Genomic DNA, 23247 nt, shown 5'->3' with positions numbered 1-23247 from the left:
AGGCGAAGTGCCACAGTGATGCCTTTGAGCTTTTGATTTACTTTATATTACATTTAGGTAATGATATAGCTCCAGTAAAATTCTACATCCAAATGTTCTTAGTTGTCCAGTAAGATTTGAAGTATGGCCTGTGGTCTTATTTGCATTCATGCCAGATTTAGAGTAGATGGTTAGATAATTGTAATGAATGGCTATTTTAATTTTAATTTTGAAGTGGTGTCCTTCTCTAACCACTGAACACACATGTACAGTGTTTACATTACATGTAAAGAGGACTTTTCAACCCTCACTAGGTTGATTTAAAAGCTTTTGGTGTGCACATACACTAAAGTAAATGTGGGCACGTCTACATCAGATGTTTGCATTGTGGTGCTGTTACTTTAATTATTTGATTTGAATACTTTTTTTTCAGGGCCAGTCAGATAACTTTTTTGTTTTATTTTTTTTGTTAAAGGAACTTTAGAAGTTGTATATTCAGCATTGCTGTTTTATGAATCACAAATTATATATTTAATTTACACAATATATTAAACCGAGATCACATCACTTGATTTCTTAAATTCTGATTCCAAATTTGAGGTCCAGACTCTGTAATATTTTTTGCAAGAAGTCTTGTGCTTAGTAAGGCTGCATTTATTTGAACAAAAATAGTGAAACAGTAATATTTAGAAATATTGTTGCAATTTAAATATATATCTTTTTTTTATATATATATATATATATATATATTTCAAGTTAATTTATTCCTGTGCTGTGTCATTACTCCAGTGTCTCGTGATCCTTCAGAAATCATTCTAATATGCTGATTTGCTGCTTAAGAAACATTTATTATTAATATTATTATGCTGGAAACAGATGTGCTGTGGTCAATTATTTTTTTTTACAGTAGTGTACTATATATTCTTATGAAACACAAAAGTACAAAAATATGAAAAGAATTCTTAATTGTTTTTCAGCATGTATACAATCTGAAGAATTTGTTCTGTTTTTATGTTTTAAACTTCAGAGTTGTTAATATTCTTTTTTCACATCGCACAGCATGTTTTTGAAATCGCACTATAAACATTAACATTTTAACAGGTGCACGTGCCAGTCACTAACCTCAGTGACTGGCACTTGAAACTTACATGGTCATTAAAATTTCTCATTAAGGTTTCTTTAAATTAGTGTAACCCATGTAGTGGTGGTGGTGGTGGTATGTGTGTGCGAGACAGAGCGAGAGACTGGAGTTTCAATGCCTCTGCTTCCTTTTGTCCTCTGAGTTGACTTCTTAGGAGCCCATTGCCGGAGTTCCATACATGAGAGATCAAGAGTTACCAAGGTGCTTAGAAGATAGACACAGACACACACTCATTTCCTTTGCATGTCAGAGCCCTGCTGGGGTTTCAGTAGAGGTCACTGACACCACCAGTGGAGCTTTCCCCTAAATGAAAAACCAACCCCTGTGTATGAGTGTATTTGTATGTGTGTTTCTTTCTGAAGTCCTACATTGCATTGGTTTAGCTATGATATTATTATAATAGAAGTATGTTAAGATGTAACTGACTCCATCTTATATTCTCTCATTATGGAATACTATCAAGATACATATTAGTCAGGTGAAGTATTTCAAGGTAACTTGAATGGTCTTCCACTCGGTCTCAGTTGTATAGTTTCTGAGCTAAAGAGGTTGTTGTCTGTGTGCACCTGTAAACAATGTTGAGGTAAGATGAAATACCCTTTTCTTCAACTCATTCCCATCAACTAGCTGCAGCATTAACTTGTATTGTAACAAGATTAAAATATATTTGTCCTGTGGATTAGCATTCTTTACCATCCCTTTCGTTCCTTTGCCGGACTGGTCTGTGTATTTGCAGCAGTCTTTTTGATCTGCGGTGCGTAGTGAGGACCCTGGCTTGGGTCCGGGCATCCGAGGGCCTGGTGTGAAATCGGCCTGATGTCATCCCTTTTGTCCTCCGTTTGCATCCCTCACTCCTTTAATGACGTTTCCGAACCTCGCAGGCGCATTCCTCAGTGGTCCATAGGAAGCGTTTGGAGAACTCAGGGCAGAAAAGCACAGTGGGAGTGTTTGGAGTTTGGGGGGTTGAGGGTGTGTGGATCTTTTGTATTGAAAGCAGATGAGTAGACATCCGTATTCTGATACTTTCCCTCCATCTCAGGCTTTTCTGTTGGTTGTCTGATTTGCCATGATATCAGGCAAAGTGGAAGTTTGAATAATTTTTTTTATTTATAATTTGATAGAAATGTAGGAATGTTGCCATTAATGAAGCACTCTGTCATGACCAGAAGTGTATAATCTTGATGTGTATCTTGATACAACAGTGTAACTGTTTGGACTACAGTTTGCAATCACTGACAATAGTGTACTTCCTTGCCCTAGACTCTTCTGAGCATTATTTATGTGCACATAATTTACACTTGAACTACCCTCTCTCTTTCTATATATATATATGAGTATATATAGTAAAGATATACTATATCTATATATATATAATATTACTGTGTGTGAGAGAGAGAGAGCTGAAGGGGGTGTGAGCAGGATTGGGGACTAGTCAGAGGAAATGAGCCACCTGCAGCCATGACAGGAGGTTTTGACCTTCATTTGGAGTTTCTTTTTCTCTCCCTCCCTCCCTCCCTCCCTCTTTCCTTCTCTCTCTCTCTCTCTCTCTCTGTTTCTAAATCTCTCTGTCTGTCTCTCTCATTACTTTTCTCACATACTTTTGCTCTATAGAAATCCAGTCAGGGACCTCTCCCCTCAACCATTGGGCATCACTTCCTCATACAAGGAGTGCTAGAAAAGAAATGTAGATGAGGCATTGTCATTGAGCAGGTCAGTGCATGGGAAATGCCAGTTGTCTGTGCCCCCTCCCACCTCCCCCAGAGGACAGGTAGTCTATGACCAGATTTAAAAAAAAAAAATTTTAACTAAGGATCATTTACATATTTTTAGAGAAAGTCCAGTTATTGTTTGAGTCACTCACCTGCTATAAAAAAGACAATATTTTATGCATTTAAAAAGTTGTTTAGATGTAGTTGAGTCCTGTTGTCTCTCCTGCAGCCCCTCCGCAAACATTAGTTTTATTTGTCACAGCCAACATCGTTAAATCACTTTGTAGGTTTACTTTTTGTATGTAAAAAAATAAAACAGTTTTTTGGTCTACAAAGTTTGTTTAAAGTTTGTTGGTCGGATAATATTATAAGATATTGAATTAGGCCTAAAGTTTGTATGAAGTTTGTTGTATAAAACTTGCATAACCAGATTTTGCTTTTACCCACGTATTTATTTGATCAAAAAGTGTAGCCTACCTTGTATAATTTAATTTAAATGTTTTTTTTGTTTTTTTTCTACAAGTCTTAATGATTTGTTTTTTGAATTAATGTTATTTTGCGTAACGCTTTCGATCAAATCCAGAGTTAAAAGGCTGAAATGTAACCCCAGGGAATTATAATACTATTATAATAATATATTTCGTCTGGTGATTGAATTTGTTTCTGACCTTTTATAATCAGTTTAATTTTTTAGATTTTGAGTTGGTTTTATTCGTTAATGTTGCACATTTAAGTGAAATGTTAGCGTCCGGTTTTAATGTAACACTGCAAAATTAACTACAACAGTCTACATAAATAAATGCGGGTAGCAGTTATTTTCAATAAAGTTAACAATGAATGTTAATTAATGCTTTTGTCAAAAGCAGGGGTTCTTCATATGATTTTTTGTTGTTGCTGGAATTAATCTAATAAAGATCGTGTTTTCTAAAAAGCAGTAGGCCTATTCATTATATAAAAACTTTTTTTTTTTTTTTTATGTTTAAATACAATAATAATAATAATTTCCATGTTGATATGCGTACCGGGAATATGAGTTTTTGTTTTGTTTTTTTGTTTTGTTTCCCCCCCAGCAGAAAATAGTCTCCATCTCCCCGAACGTCCTGTTATTTCGGTCCGGCAGATGCATGCTCTTAATCTGTTAATAGATTCCGTATTTTTATAACTATGATAACGTAGGCCTAATAAGTAGGTCTGGCATATTTTTATACGGCTATGAACAAGCATGACTGTGGGCTACATAGGTTTTTTTCTTTTCCTTGTGTGAGCATTTCATTAGGCTGAGTAGGAAGCAAACTAAATTATAATTATTTGTCTGTTTATGTTGTTTGGTATCGATACTGTGAGTGATTTTAAAGGCTAGTTATGGAATAAAGTCCACTTGTAAGGTATCCAACGCTTTTGGGGCAACGACTCTGTCTCTGTTGTCCCAGTCATGGGGCACATGGGGCAATGTAAAGGGTTAGGCAACAACAAAATTTTGCTGATACAGAGAATTCAGAAGTTAAACAACTGGGGAAAAAATATCCAAACGATAATGCGTTTGATAGTGGTTATTATGTAAGCTTTATCTGCACTGCTTCTCCAATCCTTATAGGCTACTGCTGAGGGTGCATTACCGACTCACTCCTGATTTGGTAAAGCTTTGTGTGCCAGCGCCGTGACGTCATGTCCGCTGGGCTCAGCTCCCATTTGATGAGAGGACGGCACGTTCTTTTCAACCAAAGAGCAAGATAAAACTGGAGCGCGAGATGGTTATTAAATCCAGAGAAGAAGCAAATAAAGAAGCTACAGAGACATTGAGAAATATTATTCTTATTGTTTATTTAATTCTTATCAAGATTTCAGGAGGCAGTTAATTACACAATTAATACGTACGTGATACAAATTATTTACACATATAACAAACAGTAGGCTACCTGTAAACACAAAATAAAATTGTATTATCTTAATTTATCTCTTTTTCAGCTTTCAACATAGCTTTTATAGATAGATCTTCGCTGATGAGTAAATTCATTCGGTCGTATATCAGATAGAAGGCCATATTCATAGATATGCTCATATGCAATTGAACTAATACTGTTTCTCTGATTCGGCACAGTTCTGTGTTATTAAGTTCGCACTTGAACTTGTAAGGCAAAGTGTGTTAAGTTTGGTGGCTATATAGCTAGTCACACACTCTTTTCAGGTATAAAACAAAGAGATTCAAAAAGTAAAAATTCCACAATTTGGTAGGCTATATGGATACAGTCTGCAACTTAAATCTCGTTCATACCGTTTTAACTTTTCTAAACACGCGTGAATATGCCTACATGACAATTTGCAGCTTTCATGCAAAGGCCCCAATACCGCTTCATTCACATAAAGAAGTTATTGCAATATAAATAAGCAATTTAAACACCTTAGAAATCTACTCTCACATAAAAAGCAACACCGGTCATTGGATAAAGTTTTTTTTCCCCCTTAATATAATCTATATAAATACATAACAAATATGAAGTCAACATTAAAACAGTATTTTAACATCTGTCATACAGTAAACAGCTGGTTTGCTTCTTTTTTTTTTTATCGATAGTTGTGTGTTTTTATATAGGTTTATATTTATATAGCCTATTTGTTTATATTTCTGTGTGATGTGTTGTGGCGCTTATCCTGGCTTTTGTCAAGAGTGCGCATAAGCGAAATCATTGTCAGTGCTACACGTTTATAGGCAGCATTATGATGATTAAAACATACTTTGCTACAAAAGATGATTATATTGCTCTTTTATAAAAACTATGCGATTTAAGACGCTGCGGTACATTTGTTTATTGATTTAGCGCACTAGTTGAAATGTTTTGACCAGGCTATGTTATTTCGTAGCTATTATATGTTAGGCTTACCGGGTAACCTACAATGTAATGCACTGTTAAAGTAGTTCTCGCGTGTTTTTGCGATTTGTTTTCCCCCCACCCTCAATTTACTCTTTAAACGAACCAGGCTAAGACGGTGAACTTATTTACAAGAAGAACAGTTTTTTATCTTCTTTTTTTGAAAATTCCTGCTGAGATTGCGACGATTGCTGCGTCCATTTTGTATCAAACATCAAACCAAATGATACGACAAACGTGGAAATAAAACAACTCTAATGCATTTGATATCACAGTTGCCTGGATGCAGAAGAAAAGACTCTTTGGACTTAAGCAAGGTTTTCGCATTTTCCCCACATAACTATTAAATGTATAAACGAGCGTTGCGCTAATAGTGGAAAACGCTTGGTTCTGGTGACAGCATGACAAAGAAGAGCGATAGAAACACTTGTTTCTCAAGAGAGCCACTCTGCCCAAGTGCAAAAAACGTCTCCTAGCCTATTTTTGAAATAATTTGACCATTATTTCATAAGAGAATTGTATTCAATAAATGTATTTTGACATAATTCGATATAGCCTCTATTTAACGTCATTAATGCTGGTATATTTATTAACTGGCCCTTTTATTCTTTTGAATTATTGCATTGTAAATATAACCTTGCGCACCCCTCCCCCCTCCCATTCCACCCCACCCCACCCATCATCTCCACCCCTCCCCGCTTTCTCTGTCTCAGTCACTGTCTGATTTGTCTTCCTTTGACGTGGTGCTGTGGTTGTACAGTCCCTGCGCCATCAGGTGTATTGCCAGACCGTTCTTGGGGCCGCTGGCTTTTTTGATTTTGGCCCGCTTATTCTGAAACCAGATTTTGATCTGAGATTCATTGAGGCCCAGTTCCTGCGCCAGACCCTGCCGTCGCTGCTCGGTCAGGTAGCGGTTGTTCTGGAACTCGGCCTTGAGTCTCTGGAGCTGCTCCGCCGTGAAGGCCGTGCGTGGTCGCTTGTCCTCCTTACTTGCGCTTTTCTTCTTTGGTTTACGAGATCTGGGACCTGTGTATGGGGATGAAATAACATACAGTTTTAGAGCGAAGCACAAATTGCATAACAGGACCAAATATGCTAATCTGTTTTATGTTTATGCAGGGTCTGGAGAGAGGGGGCTGTAAACATGTTCAACGAAGAGTTGTAATTTATGAGGCTGTTTTACGTAGGCTTTATTTATTTATTTATTTTGCGTCACATTAGGGTGTGAGCAGTATGGATCTCTCTCTCCCTCTCCCTCTCCCTCTCTCACTCTCCCTCTTTCTCTGGAGTGGAGGCCATTAATAGGTAATGCGGGAAACCTCAGAGATGAAGCAGAATTTTGATGAGGGATTCGCGCCTTGCTCCACATGGACATTTCTTAGTTTTAAAAAAAAAGCCTTTTTAGACATCGAAATGGAATGAGTGGTCATATAGCGATCATACGTAAAAATTAACCCATTCGACATCATAACTGGTTATGACTGGTGTAAGTCTAGATCACTCTACAAGAAAATAAACAGAACACAAAATTAGCTTAACGCTCCGACTACGGTTGGATAATAATTTCATGAATATTTTAATAAAAAATAAAAAAAGTTGCGCGAGGAGAAGCTGACATGAATGTAGCCTACATTTTAAACGCGAAAATAAAAAATGAAAGACTGGCGCGACAAGGTAGCATACTATCCAACAGCAGTAAACAGTCCAGTTGCTTTCCTTGAACGAAAATAAAAGGATAGACCTATACAAATGGAAGACGTAAATATGTCTCAATCAGCACTCCAATCTTTCATTTAAGATGTAACTGAGATATCATAAATTTAATATTTCCAACAACAATAACAAAATCGACGGACTAGGCTAAATGACCAACTCCGAGTTTGCTCTACGATGAATTAGCATTCAGTAGCTATAATGGTTTCTTCTGTTTTGAAATAGTAGCAATACAGTTTTAGTTAAATATTCAAGTTACGAAATACTTTACTGCGCACAAACACTCACGAGCAACTGCTAACTCAGAATAGTAAATGCAAGGCCTGCTCCATTGTCAAAAATATGCTAATGAAATATCAACAAAGACGGAAGGCTTACAGGGCAAAACCTTTGACAAAACCAAAAACTTGTGTGTGTATGTACAGCCATTCAGCGTTAAAAATGCATTTCTGTAATATTTTATTTACTTTAGTCTACTTATATTTAATTAAAAGTAAATCAACCTTGACACATTCTATTTATCATCTCTTCTTTAAAACGATACCAAAAATATTATATCCTACACCATTATCAATCCCAAAGCAAACGGTATGGAATTAAAATGAAAGACAATTACAGTATATTAATAATAGCTTAACTCTAAAATAAGTATAATCGAATTTGCGAAAATTTAGTTAACTTATTTTATAGCCTACTTTTCTGAACGTTTATATTGACGATCTTAAGCCTGTTTTGATGTTTTTGGACCTTTGTCGTTTTACTTAAGCAATAGATGATATAAACCCCATCGTAATGTTTCAGTATAGCCTATAAATGTTCAGAAATGTGAAAGATATGAGATTTTATTTATTACGATATGTTTAGTGAATTGTTTATATTTTCACAGATGTGGCGGTTTGTATTTCAGCTTTTTGGGTTTGTTTTAGAATTGAAATGGCCCTCTAAAATTGGGATACGTGATATTAGATTAGATTAGATTAGAAAACAGTATAGATAAGAACTTGTAGAACTTTGGATGCATTTAACAGATTTCCCGACACATGCTAGCCTATAAGAAAATTTAGGGAAACGTACCTGACGATGGCCTGTCCGAGTAGCGTGTGCAGTAAACCCAAGCGGGCCACAGCATAGACTGACTAGGGTGTCCGTTTGAATTGCTCTGTGAACTATCCGATTCTGAGTCCAGGCACTGATCCACATTCTCCCCGCGGGGCTTCAGGGGCTCTTCGCTCTCTACCTCAGCCTTCTTTCCTCCGCTGCTCGTATGCGTTGTGGAAGTTCCCTCTGCTGGAACAGTACTTCCCACCTGTCCCGTGCTAGGACCCGTAGGGTTGTGATTCTCTCGAGCACCGTGATTGCCCTCATCGCGCGTTATGTTCGCTTCTTTCTTACGGCCAAAGTCCGGCCGCAGGATGTTGTCGATGAAGAAGTTTGTGATTCTGTGCGGGAGCTGCTGGTTCCCTGGAGCTTGCAGAAGGGGTCGTATGGCACTGTTGGACTCGTCCGCTGCTCCTCGCTGTTCCGCGTCTCTTGCGCTCTGCTCATTCTCATCCATGCTGAGACACACTTTCCACGTTCCGTCCTTAACCCTTTATCGCTCTCCCGCACTCAGGCAGTCGCACCCCACTCCGCGGGCGACTCCGTCCACTTTGTTCACTTCAGCAAAATTTCAAAACTGAGCAAGAAAGTCTGTCAGTGTGTTTTAGCGACAATATAAAGCCTTTGCGCACCGTGGTCACAAAGGAAAAACATAGTTACGCCTTCCAGTCACGGAATGTTCTCTGTTTAAGGTTGATGAACCGTAACTTTCCAGTTTGGTTCTATTTGTTTTGTGCGCAATGCAACTATCGAGGCTTCAGTGGCTACTCTGAGAAGTGGGGCTCCTAACTGCTCGTGAAATACTTTCACTCTGGATTTTTGTTCTTATTTTTAATACGAGCCCCCAGTGACGTTACACTCCGGTATCCAAGACACGTGCCTTCAACCAATAGAATAGTCTAGAGTTAGTCACATGGCCCTGATTCGCGAGTAACAGACAACACTCATCCTTGCACTTTTAAAGACACAGTGCTTCACCGAAATCCAAATTCAGACCGTGCCAAAAACGCAGCCTGCATACTGAACACGGACTTCACATTTTTTCCCCTCTTAATCATAGAGGTGTACTTGTAGCGTAATTATTTATGCTGTGCATGTTTTTATGCATGTACCTAGCCTATCATTATCCAGATTTGGTCGTCAGCTCTCAATCCGAACGCACTCACGAAACCGCAGATTTTAAAATCCAATATTTGTAGAGAAACATTTTTTTTAGACATTTTTTCAAGTTTTTCAGCAGGGGAAGTATTTTATTGTATCATTATATCGCAGTTTTGACTAACTGTAAAAAGTGGTAATGTAGGCCTATAACACAGAATGCGTCAAACTGGAGAAATCGTTTCCGCAATGGAGTTTGCTGTTTCCAAACCATAATAACCTTACAGTTTTCTTCATGTTTGATGCAGACATTTTACTTATATGAAAAGCAGTACGAAAAATTCCAGGTTCTCAATATTTAGAATGTTAGCCTAGAGTCTACAATTCATATGCTGTACAGCAATAAAGATTTTCGCAATATTGCACTATACAGAAAGAGTAAACGAAAACGGATACACGTAAGAGAGCTCTTCATCTGTCGATACGACTAGTGTAGTCCATATTTTTAGTGTAATTAATTATTTCATGCTCATTTCTTTGGACAGATGCATTTGGCTCTTTAAACTTAACTGCTTATTTCAAAGAATATCGGCGTAGTCACGCCAAAAATGAAATTGTAGAACAACTTTCACTCGTTCATAAGCCTTAACCCTATAGGCACCGTGGCAACGCTGGAACCTTGTATAGCAGATACGGTTCCTGTCCCGCGCTCTCCAGGTAGGCTACCACAGCAAATCCATGCATCGCTCACTTCTGTGTGATTCAGATTAATTTGATCACACAACCTCGAGTCGTTATGTCTATAATGAAGGGCGCCTGAGGAGCATTTTTGGCTACGTTGACTGTAACCTACTATGTAGCACATCGAAATCAACAATAACAACGACTTGGTGATATATTTGAGCTCTTAACCATTTGTAAAGACATCACCTTGTTGGAGCTGCCAGTATGGTTAGTCTAGCTTCTCCCAGTGAGCGTGCAGTAGCCTATGTCTTTTCTAACTGAAGAGGTTTCTCAAGAGGCCTTCTGTGATTGCATTTCTCATTATGAAGTGTCTCTGGCGAGCCAAGACCATGCAATCCCTTTTCAAATTGGTGCACATTATCTGCCTAACCACGTCTTTTTAATGCCACTAACAAGGCATATCTTATTTCCTATTTGCAAGATTGTTTCCTTTAAAACGAAATATTATAGCATATATAATATAGTCTTTCGTTGTGGTTTCACTGAGTACAATTGTTGGAGGGACTAAACTGTGAGGCAAAATATTATTTAGTCATGTTTTTATATTGGTTACATTCCTATTGATGATATTGTTGCTTGATGAAGATCCCCCGACAACAATCATTTGAATAGTCCATAGCGGTACAATAGCCACTGGCCTGTTGTACACCTGCTCTTCTCAAGTGTGGAATGGACACGGCTCTAATCTAAGGGTCTTCAATGATGCATTGGTTTTAGGGGCATTCTTCTACAACGATTTTTAATCACCCGCAAGAAATTCACCGTCGACTTCATGCGCGGAATGGGTAAAAGACAATAGAGAAATTGACAGATCGCAAGCGCCGTGGCCTGCCCTCTATCTGTCTCTCTTTTGCCACAGTCAAGACTGAAACACTCGCCCTGGTTTAGGCGAGAATTGCAGTGTAGGCTACACAAATTTTTTTTTTTTTTTTTTTTTTGCGCATAGAAAAAAATAATTAGCCTATCCGACATGCATATCACAACAGTATAACAGCCAGCGCTAATTAAAATATAACAACAATGCAACCGATCATTATTGTGCTATTAGGGATTATATAAATGAACCATCCATGTGTCCTCCTTTACCCTCTATACTTCTGCTGCTTCATCATCTATACTGTAGGATATGTATCTTGTGATTTCATTGATCCAATATGAGGCGACCCCTCCCATAGCAACAAAACGCAGGTTAAGCGATGTAAGCACATAGCTTTACTAGTTGCTATACTTTTACTGTTGTACAGCAAAATAATAAATAATAATAAACCTAAAGTGCATCTACTTATGCAAAAGTAAATCCTGAATATTCAACTTTTTATGCTGGATTATAGGCTATATACGTCATATGATTTAATATACGATGCCGTTTCAAGCAGGCCCGTCAGTGCAGATCATCATATCACGTTAATTTGACTCTATATCTGCTATTTTGGGGCCAGTACTTTATATGACAGCCTTAACTGCACTGGCACCACTAGTCGAACCCTGTGCACAGGAGGCCATACGTTGATGTTTTTATTTGCCGTCATCATCCTTTCCGTCTTTTGTGTTGACTGTGTAGCCTTCACATGCGCTTCCAGTCTATATGTTGTCCTCCAGAATGCATAGTACACTGAGGGATATTTCATTATCCTTATTCATCAAAGATTTTGGTGAGCTTTTGCATTTCACCGCGCCATGATGCCCAGACAAAATAGTTTGGTCTGGTTGGCAATTCTACCTCTTCTTGAGCACTTCAAGGAAATCGAATATTCACACAAGAATATATTTCTAAAGAATTTCATTGGATTTGCACCTAAAAAACGTTCAAACAGTGGGACAGCAAGACTTCTTAAATTATCTTAAGGAAAATGTTAAGAGCATAGGGTATTGTCAATTAGGTTGAATCACGTTCAGTCTTTTTAAGAAATTAATTATGTTTTGTTTTTACATTGTTAAAAGTAACCTTTGGTGATATTATAGAGAGAGGCTACAAAGAGTTTAAGTCGTGTTTTCAGCGGTATCTTTTATCCCAGAAGCCTATGTCCTATTTTTTATTTTATTTATATAGATTCCATGTAGACGCACGACAAGGTTTCCCTAATTCGCTTAACATAGACAAAATAACGTCCATAACATAATTAGGCTGAAGTTATCCACATTGGGTTAACAGAACAATTTTCAAAATATTATTACAAAAATATTTATTTAGTTATGAAAAATGAATATGCTATTTAGTTGAGGTATTTTCATGTTTGTAAGATGCTTTTTTAATGTAAAAAAATAAATAAAAATAGCACCAACTGGCGTCCCATAGGAAAATGTTGAAGTGATGTGCCGTTTGCTCTCGAAAAGACCGATGATCTCAGTGTTGATATAGGCCAATATTAAGTCAAAAATATGATGGATGGAGTCAGCGTATAGAGTTTTATTTGAATAGATGTTTTATATAGACTACCAGTTTATTTAGGAAATGCCTAGTGTTTGTCCCCCTGTGCGTTGTCTTTGGGCTCTCTTGAGCTTTAACGCACAGTATAGCTTATGCCACTGGTTCAGTCACTACAATAGGTGCTGACGCGCTGACTCGATTTGTGAATGGAGGCGCTGGTGTGTGTGTGCGTGTGCGAGTCTTGGTGATCCTAGAGCTTGCAGCTTGATATAAAGGATAACACACGCCCCTTAACTCTCTCACTCTCTAACTGTCTTGCTCTCAAAAGACACACAAACACTCATACTAACACGGTCAGTCAGAGCACGCCTGTGATATGATTCCTGACACCATGCAGGGCAGGATCCAGCCAACCACCAGTCTAGGACCTGCAATGACACGATGACAGTTGTTTTCGATGTTACACATACATTTCTTTTCTTCCCAAAGATTTGTAAAATGTCTTTACATTTTACGATTCGAATAATGTTTTAAAAAATCTCCATACCTGAGAAATGCGACTTAATTGATTGCGCCAAAAATTCATTTGGTTGGCTAAACCTAGCCTATCCATAATTTGGTCCAATACCAAAGAGTGAAACCAATACTTCTGTGGGTATTGGCTAAATGACTGATGCTTCTTGTTTTAAATCCAGATTCCTCCATCAAAGCCGGGGAACTGTCGGGGTCCGGATCCTAGCAGAGTGGACACTTTGAAAACGCCGGGAGGATAGAGTTGATAGGTTTTAATGCTTTTAATTCTAAAGCGTCTGATCGTCCTGGCGTAAATAAGTCTCCTTTCAGTCGACACAGTCTTGCTGTCCCTGACCCACCGTGCATGTGGCGTCCTCCACAAACCGAATTAAGGCTCTTTAGATGGGATCAAGTTAATTGAATGCTGCTCCCATCTTGAGACCCTTTTTGGAGAAAATGGCTTCATTGACAGTCAAAGCTTTAGCCTTGTATCTCTCTCCACTCATCCCACCTTGAAGATTTCAGTGAATTGGAGAGACAAAACGGTTTTACGTACTTGAATAGACCCTTTTTTTCAACTAACTTTAAAAATCATTAATGATGCTTAAAAATATTTTCAGACACGTCTAACGTCGGTTGGTTTTTCATATGCAAGAGAGTGCCACAGGTGCATTTTCACTTTCACAAATACCAAGCGTTTTTCTCCGTGAAAACTCGCATTTAGAGCCCCTCTCAGACATGTGTCAGCCCACATTATATTTCATCAAACGCTTTTTTCCCTTCAAATTAGTTTGCACCCAGAAAGTTTTAAAATGGTCTACACTGTTACGAAAGCCTTGTTGATCGTTCTTATAAATATATTATATCTGCACGTTTGATCTATAATCATAAGTTGTATTTAGATTATTTGTGTGTGTATATATATATATATATATATATATATATATATATATTATGCATTGACAACACTGACATCCGTAAATAAATTATAGCCTATATCCATGCATAAACTATCGTTGTCTTTATTCCATCTTGTTAATTTCGTTCCATTTAAATGTTGTTAATTTTTTGTACTTTATGGAAGTGTTAATCAAACGTCTGTTATTTATACTACAGTAGCCTATTTTTTTTTAGCATTTTACTAAGATAAAGTTAGCATGTTTGTAAATACTGACTTTTCTAGTTTATTACACTAAGTAATCTGAGTTTCATTGAAGTTATTTAGAGGTGATACAAGATGAAATATTTTCGATTTTTATATCAATGATTTTAAAATTGTACTTCCTTAAAATTGTTATTTAAAAAGGAAATGTAATTTAAATGTAATTGCACGTCTCATGATAAACATTACTGAATGGTTGATTATAAAAACATTAATCCTTGCTTAATTCTCACTTTCTTTTAAGATAATGTGTCTATAGCCTATGCCAGCCTAACAATGTGAGACAAGAATTCGTTAAAATGTGTGCCATTTAATGTTCTCATTTCCAATTCATTTGAAAATAACAAAATTTTCTAATACAAATATTATCAGAATAGCCCTATGCCGTTTTAAGAAATTCGTCTCCCATTCATCTGTTTGCTAATGCTTTAGTGTTTGTAAAATAACGGGTAACAATTAGTAGTAGTTTTTTCTTTTTAATAATTTCTCTTAAAATACACGCCATTAAGTTAAAACATAGGCCTATAGGCTTAAAATGTCCATCAAATTGTGTAGCCAAATGACCTTGATTGCTCTGCTGATTATTCGCCCGGTCTACTGACAAATAATATCTAAAGCACAGTGCTTTGTACATAGGCTAGTTCTTTTGAAAAAAGCAAATAGCCTATGCTAAAGAAATGAAAATAATATTTTTCAAATAGCCTATAGCGAATATTGTTTTTTGTTTTTGTTTTTCGTATGCGCAGTGGATGTTTGCCCCCTTTTTAAATATGAAAAAGTGTAAAGGTGTATATGGACCCTTCACCTGCTAGGAAATCTTTATTGTGACAATTACTTAACACCAATAAACACCACGTGGTGGCTATACACTTCAGGGTTAAGGTTTTTTTAAGAAGAGGGGGGAGCGGGTATACGAACATAACCCATAAAAAAACAATAAGCAAATACTTGAGCGCTTAGTCCGCGTGCTATAAGTTACTTTTTCCGATGTCTGAACACCCTGGGTGGGTCACAGGATGCTATCATGGTTTCTTCGCAGGAGTTTAGATGTTTCGAATTCCATTGGCACCTGTTTCACGCGCTTGTGATTGTTTACGACCCTCGCGACAAGTGTGTCGAGTGACGTGCGCAATAATCACTTGTCTCTAAACACTTTGCCCACTTCCACTTCACTGTGCACTTGTTGCTTTACTCACTTTAGCGCGTCACTCATTTTTTAAAGTAATTAGTATGCTAATACATAACGAGCACGATGCACCTAGCACAGTCTGTCAACAGTAAGAGGTCATACGTTGGTCAATTAATATCTAACGAAAATAAGTAACTATCAAAGAAAAAGGGGGCATGGATAAAGAAACCCGATATGATTGTCTAATGGGTCAAAATTAAATAAATAAAAATATGCCATTTGTATCTAATTTTCATTGTGGACTTGCTTTTACTGCATATGAGGACACAAAATGGGCTGGGATATTCTTCGTGTGTGGCATCACTAATATCTTCAGATTCAGCATGTATATATAGAGAAGAGGCTGATTCCATGTGTTGCTGCCCCACCTTTAACCTAACCCCTAAGATATTTATTTTGACCACAGCTGAGAAGAGAGGGCTTCCTGAATCAAGGCCTTTTACCAGTTGCCAATCATGGTAAGGCATAGACCTGATGAGATATGAGGTCAAATGTCTCAGAAAGTGTCTTTGGATCACATTTAAAGTTTCGAATGCAGAATATAATTCGACCTCATATATTTTTAATGTAGCTTTGGTCTTTTTTTTTTTTTGGTCTTTTTTTTACCCCAGTGTCCCTTCCAGTGCCCCTCTGAGAAAGCTGGAGTCCTCTTTTGTGCGTCTGTACTCGACCGGAACCTGCTCCGTCCACAGCTGCTCTCCTGCTTTGTGATGAGGAATGTGTCATTTCACCATCTTTCACACACTAATCTATTTATCTTCACTTCCCTGTTTTTGCACTTTTTGTATTCTTCATTCAATTTTAAAATATTCGAGTACATAAGCTGCCTATCCCTCTTTGTGCTTTGAATTCACAAATTTGACAGTGCTTTTCAAAGAAAAATTCAAAGAATAAATCTGTGCACAATGTTTTGAAGAAAAATCGAATCATTTTAGTCATCATATTTGAATTCAACTTGTAATAAACTAATAATATATTCATGTATTTATTTTCTTTCTTTAATATATTTAAATAATGTGTTTATATTCTCTTCGTAATTGTGGCATTTTGGTTACATCATTTTTCATTAATCACAATAGGGGTGTGAACAGTTAATAGCTAACTAAATTCAGAGATGCATATTGAAAGGGGCCCCTGCAAAATATTCTGGTCAAATGCCTAAATATAAAAACTCTAGCATCAAATCACATAATTTATCTAAAAGTAACATGGCAGAATGTCACGAGAAGGTCACTGACCTCAGGGTAAATGTCTTACCGGAAAAATATAGCATTTTAAATAAAAGCAATATTTTGAAGAAAACCAAATAAATGTTATTATTTCAGTCCTTATGTGTAGGAAAATGGCAATACATTAACTTATTTTATATTCCTCCCTTTCTACAGGTTGAGTAACAGCACAGACAGCTGATTTCTGAAAAGATAGAATATTATTGGACATGTATAGTCTGGAATCAGTCTGTTTCCTATCAGAAATAACAGTATTTCCTATTTAAAATAACAGTAGATACAGGTGAAGCAATTATAACAATTACATTTTTTTTTTTTTATCTTTATCATTATCAGTTAGACATATTGAAAAACAAATAAACAAAAAAACACACAACCCCTGAATAACAGGGTTATTTGTGGCACAGGCCTACTATTAGAGTGTCTTCATGTGCTTGATTAGGTTGTAATAGTGGCAGGCCTAACGGCAGTCAACAGACAGTTAATCCCAGACCGTAAAGCCATGTGTATTTCATTTGCACTGTAAAGGATTTGTGCGGATCAGTCGCTTCATGTGTCACCACCTGATATTTACTTTTCTGACTGCAGCCGTCACAGAACTGTGAAATTCATTCTACTGCACTCAAGAGGGAAGTATGTTTGATTTTCATTTGTACAATGCTTGAAGAATATGAGTTTTAATCTTCATTTTTTGACATTGTTAATTTAAAATGCCTTGTAAATAAATGACTGGCCTAATCGTCATTCCGCACTCCCTTCATACACCTGGAGATCACTTGTAGTATTTCGTCCAAAGATTACTTTTTTTTTTTTATATAATTATACAGACCCCTTTGCCATTCGATGTCTGAATACTAAATGAGATAAATTGTAACAAAATGTTAGGGAAGGTGGTTATGCTGTTATAATGACAGTTGAACCCTTGTTGTTGATTATTGTTACATTCATAAATCCTGTGACCTTGACCCTCCTTACTGAAAAGCACTTTGCCACCACCTTTACTACAAGAGAACTTGTCTTGTGATCGACCATGGAATCCATAAACCAATTAGAACAGGCAGGGCTGAATTAGATTGACTGAGGCGAATGGAAGTCCTGGTCAGTTGTGAGGAGAGAGACATGTTTAAATGCCAGACTGGCATTTGAATGGCATCGCGGGCAATTTGGACTGAAATGGTGCTCTGTTTTTTTTTTTTTTTTTTTTTGCACCCTCCTGTAATACTGTCGCCGGTCTGTGTCCCATTAGGTCTAATTCTACAATTCATTATCTTGCTACCCTCGAAGATTGAGTGAGACTGCGATGAGACACTGAGCGAGAGATATTGAGTGAGAGAATGGAGAGAGATTGTCATTGTGGCTTAACATGCACAATGTCAATCCTTAGATTCAGTGACAGTGTTGACTGGAGCAGAAATTATTTCACAGCCTGGCAGTCCAATTTAAGATAATTTTGTTAGTTGAAAAATGTGGCGATTCAATTGGTCTGTTTTTGTCTAATTGTGCATGTTTCTATATGGCTGCATTATATCTTTTCAGGTGCAAGACCTTAGTCTTCTTTTTCATTAATTTATTCTATCTTCTCTCTCCCTCTCTTTCTTTTTTTATCCCTCCACTCCCCTTCATCTCTCCTCCACTTCCCTATCCTCTTGTAGTTCAGTCAGAAGCCAAAGAAATGTCAGGGGTGAGTTCAATAAGTCTGGGTAATTGCGATTCTGTCTTCTCGTCCGTTCGACTGAATCATCTTCCATTAGAGGAGTGGTGGGGGGGCCCTTACCCAGGGCCAAAGAGCAATCTAAATCCTCAACGCCTGTTAAAACGTTTGCAAGTAATCTCCATACAAACACGTGGAAAATGTACAAAACATGTATTTTGTTATTTTGTTGTTCTTTATCTTTTGCTTGTACCTTTAGGACTGTTGGTAATAAACTTTTACAAGCAGATTAAAACATTTAGTGACAGTCTTCCAGAGCAAACTGAGGTTAAGTGTCTCAAGTGGCTCAGGGCACAATAGTGACAGATATGAGAAACATCTTTTTAATGTTATCTTTTTATTGCTTAATAGTTTTAATTGCCCTGCCCATTCATAACCACAACACTTTCACCACCAGCAATACTGTATTGTTGAGTCCAATTTTTTTTAATTCTTTTATTTCTTTATTGTTGCTGGTTTTGTGTTCAATAACCACCAGAAATGATAGAAAAGTACTTTAAATATTGCTAAAAGCTATTTTCTGAAGAAGTATTCTCACATCTTCAGTGGTCCAGAATCACTTTTGAAACATCTGGCTTTTGTATTAGATGTGAAGGGACATCTCATATAACCAATGACATGCCTGTCACTGTTGAAGAAAGACTAGAGACAGGCAGTCTTCACGCAACCAGGAGGGGTCCCTCTTTAAAGAAAAATGTACAATACTGCCATCTGCTGACGTTAACTTGAACCAATTTTATGAAAGTGTTCATTTTTTCGCTTTTATAGGGCAACTTATTTTTTATTGTACCATTTGTAATGTATTCTGATTTACAGTAATTTTAGCACTCTGATTGTATTAGATAAGGTCTAACTGTGTTTGAAAAGGTAAAGAAGATGACATTTATTTTTCTCTTTAATGTGGCAATGTTTAAATTAGAACCTTGTCAGATGGTGTATAGACCTGTCTTATAACTATTTGTGAATTAGGCTGGTAATTTGTTGAAATACGTTTTTTTTTTAAAGGGGCTATATGTACGAATTGTCATGTAGGCTATTAATCGCTTTTTATTGCCAATGTGTGAACAGATTGTGAAGAAATGTAAAAAATAAACGAGACATTCCCCGACTTCCATGGTTGTAATGTTGATGTTTTATGCAAAGAAGAGGGATTAATTCAAACTATAGTCTCACAGTCAGATCTATCTATCTATCTATCTATCTATCTATCTATCTATCTATCTATCTATCTATCTATCTATCTATCTATCTATCTATCTATATATATATATATGTATATAAATATATATATATATATATAGATCTATCTATCTATATATATATATATTAGTGCTGTCAATCGCTAAAAAAATGTATCACGATTAATCGCAATTATTAAAAACACTTAAGTTTTTAACGTTTTTCATGTTTTATAATGTAATAATTTCAAAGTTAATTTCCAAATTAATGTAGACAACATAAAGACAGTATATTTTAAATACTTGTTTAATGGCATATTTGTATGAATGAAGGCCAGTATCACTGATACTAAAACAGCTACTGATGTCTCATGAAAATGATCCCCCCCATTTTAAACATTAATTATAACCATTCAACATTACAGTGTATTTGAAAGCTATAAAATATGTTTTTCATGTATTAGGCTTCAAAAAATATAAAGTGAACTTCAAACAATTCTCACATAAACCCATAATAAATGTCATACCTGTCTAACAGGCAGGACATAGTATAAGGCTACAGAAATTGAATAAAGTTATCAAACAGTCTGCACTGCATAACTTATAAATTAAATATAGACGAATCCTTATTAAAGCTACAAAAGTCATTTTTAGTCAAGAGCAGTGAGTAATTTTCTCAGTAACCTTTGTTCTTTGATTATGCTAACTTGACTGACAGACAGAATTAATGGCTGCTGTCACTTTAAGATTTGATGCTGCTGACAGAGGCAAGGATCTCACACGTGTTTCATTCTCTTTGTTAATTTATAGGGATAGTTCACCCAAAAATTAAAATTAGCCCATGATTTACTCACCCTCAGCCATCCTAGGTGTATATGACATTCTTCTTTCAGACAATACAATCGGAGTTATATAAAAAAAAATGTCATGGCTCTTCCAAGCTTTATAATGGCAGTCAATGGCCGTTTATGTTTTGAAGTCCATCAAAGTGCATCCATTCATGATAAAAGTGCCGTTGTACTGTGGCTGCCGTCGCATCATCCAAGTGGATGCTGCACACTGGTGATGGTTGAGGAGAGATCCCCTGATATGATTGTAAAGCGCTTTGGGTGTACAGTAGTACATATGAAAGCGCTATATAAATGCCTCATTCATTCATTCATTCATTCAAAAACGATTATACAATTTTTGCCATAATATTTGAAAAGACTTGTTTGGACTTGTTTTTAAAGAATGTTTGGATGATAGTGTTATAGATGAGACTCAGTCTGGATTTGTGAGGGACCGACACATGTGAATAACATTAGATTGGTTCTAGACTTATTTTATTATAGCAATTTGGTGGAACATAATAGTCTAGTAATTTTAGTCGATAAAGTTTTAAATATGGATATTTTTCTTATACAAACGCATTGCTTCACTTCAGAAGGCCTTTATTAACCATTCCAAAGCTTTAACATATATGTACCTTTGAGGGACTAATATGTACTCTTTAGGTACAAAAGTGTACCTTTTGAAAAGGTACCACCACAGTGACAGCTTTTGTACCTTTTTTTCCTGAGAGTGTAAGGGGATTATTAGGAGGCCATGATTGGTAAGGGCCAATGGGTGGAATGTGGCCAGGACATTCCACCCATTTTTAATTCCCCACCCTCTATTCAATAGTCCATTTCACTAGGAAATAGGTCACAATACTGAAGTAAAGTCGGTTGTAACTTCCGGGTCTCGCAGCCTTTAAGCATTAAACATTTCTTAAAACTTAATGAAATGAAATCCATGATTAAAATGTGTGTAATAGCCCATATAACGACAAAACAAATAAACTTTAATTATTGTTTAACTCTCCCGCCATATTTAAAATGAATCGCGAGGACTTGACACTCATGGGTCACGTGACCATAAACGATTAAATTACTTCCTGGAAGTGACCATCACATGTTCCCTGCCTTCGGAACGGACTTGTAGAAGGGCTCTTCGTGAAGGGATTGTTCACTTTCGTTTGGAAGGCCCCTACAAATTATGCCCCTTGAAGGGTGCCCCAAATCGGGGCCTTAACAGTATATTCTGGGGCAGCCCCAGAGAATTTTTAACGCAGGTGCTGAGGGGGTGCTAGATCATTGACAGGGGGAGCTGCGCAATTATATATGTAACTTGGCCACTCAATATTTTATATGCATTTATTTTAATGATCACATCTAAAGTTTGAATTGTATTAAATTGAACAAGCACAACATTCAACATTCAATCAAATATTCATTAAGATTTATTATTATTAATAATGTTATTTCAACATAATATCTCGTTATTTCGACATGCGTGCAACAAGCAAGATGTGCATTTGTAAATGTGCAATCATTTTTATTAATAAACTATGTTTATGTTTATGTGTCAGTGTCCCTGCAAAGATGAAGTTGATCGCCATCTCCATAGTGAACGCGCTTATAGAGAGAAATGCACATAATGGATTACATAATCAGAGAATAGCCTATTTATTTTCGTTTTGAATTGTTTCGTTTAAAGACATTTCAAGCTTTCTATAGATATATTTCTCATGTCTTTGAGGCTTATGCTGAGTTTTGGTTAATTTATGATGAGATGTGCTCCAGTTCAAGTGCAATGCAGCGCTGGCGCCTCCATGATTGTCTGCTATATTTGCTTCTTATTGATTAAATCCAGGCAAATGGTTGATGAAAAATGTATTAAAATGAAGAAACAAGTTATACAAAATGAAATTCCCTTTAAAGAAAGGTTTTCTACAAAACAAAATTTAATGAAGTGATCAAAATCATGTCTGACCCACTCCATGTCTCTGGATATATTGCGCATCCTACTCATGCTGTTCACTTTTCATAATCATCAACATAGATGGGAAAAAAATAACATTATAATATTTGAACAAATATGAAACTAAATGCTTTTATTTAATGGCTACACCATAGGCCTAAAGACTCTTTATTTGTTCAAATTGCTGCACATTCATTTAATTCAGAATTTTGCACACATAAGTTGAAAGTTATTTGTTTGTGCATAGTAAAACATATCTGCAACATTTATCAAGTTTATTAATCATTATGATACTAAAATCATAATAAAGTAGGCTATATATGTACAAAAAATCAGATGAGCCCAGAATATGAACGTTAAGCATTTTCCTCCATAGAAAACCATTATAAGAACGCTTAATGTGGCTTAATGCAGATTAGAATGTCCCCTATTATGTCGAAATATCGAGATATTGTGTCGAAATAACATATATTATGTAGAAATAACGAGATATTATGTTGAAACAACGAAATAACAAGATAAGTTTTCTTTTTTTTTCTTCTTCACCATGCAGTTCAGGACTTACATAGAATACAGCCTGAATGTAATTGCTTCCAGAAATTATGTTTGGGGGTGCTAACGGGGGGTGCCAAGGCTGCGTTTCCGATAAAGTTGTCTCTTAGCGTGCTACGAAGACACTTAAGATATAACTTGACTAAAGGTAGCTATTCCATAGGCGTGTTCCCCGACCCATACCCCATACCATAGGAAGCTGCTTAAAGGGA

The 23247-nt window shown here is 36.5% G+C and overlaps 1 protein-coding gene and 1 long non-coding RNA gene across 2 annotated transcripts in view; one reads left to right on the top strand and one right to left on the bottom strand.

The window, feature by feature from the left end:
* The window catches only part of LOC309493114, a 37656-nt gene extending 18034 nt beyond the window's left edge, over positions 1 to 19622 (top strand). Inside the window, exon 4 of the long non-coding RNA XR_014203793.1 lies at positions 18463 to 19622. This is a non-coding gene — a long non-coding RNA (uncharacterized lncRNA). The remainder of the gene's footprint in view (positions 1 to 18462) is intronic.
* en2a (engrailed homeobox 2a) lies at positions 6379 to 10319 on the bottom strand. The gene is made up of 2 exons (XM_082162207.1): positions 8484 to 10319; positions 6379 to 6722 (listed from the first exon to the last, which is right to left on the bottom strand). Exons 1-2 carry the CDS (start codon positions 8962 to 8964, stop codon positions 6406 to 6408), a joined length of 798 nt encoding a protein of 265 aa, XP_082018333.1. The 5' UTR covers positions 8965 to 10319; the 3' UTR covers positions 6379 to 6405.
* Positions 19623 to 23247: the final 3625 nt, after the last annotated feature.

Source organism: Leuciscus leuciscus, assembly GCF_965113295.1.
Source record: "Leuciscus leuciscus genome assembly, chromosome: 2".
Taxonomy (NCBI): Eukaryota; Metazoa; Chordata; class Actinopteri; order Cypriniformes; family Leuciscidae; genus Leuciscus; species Leuciscus leuciscus.
Note: the sequence above shows the minus strand (reverse complement) of the source record. Positions and strands in the feature narration are given on the sequence as shown.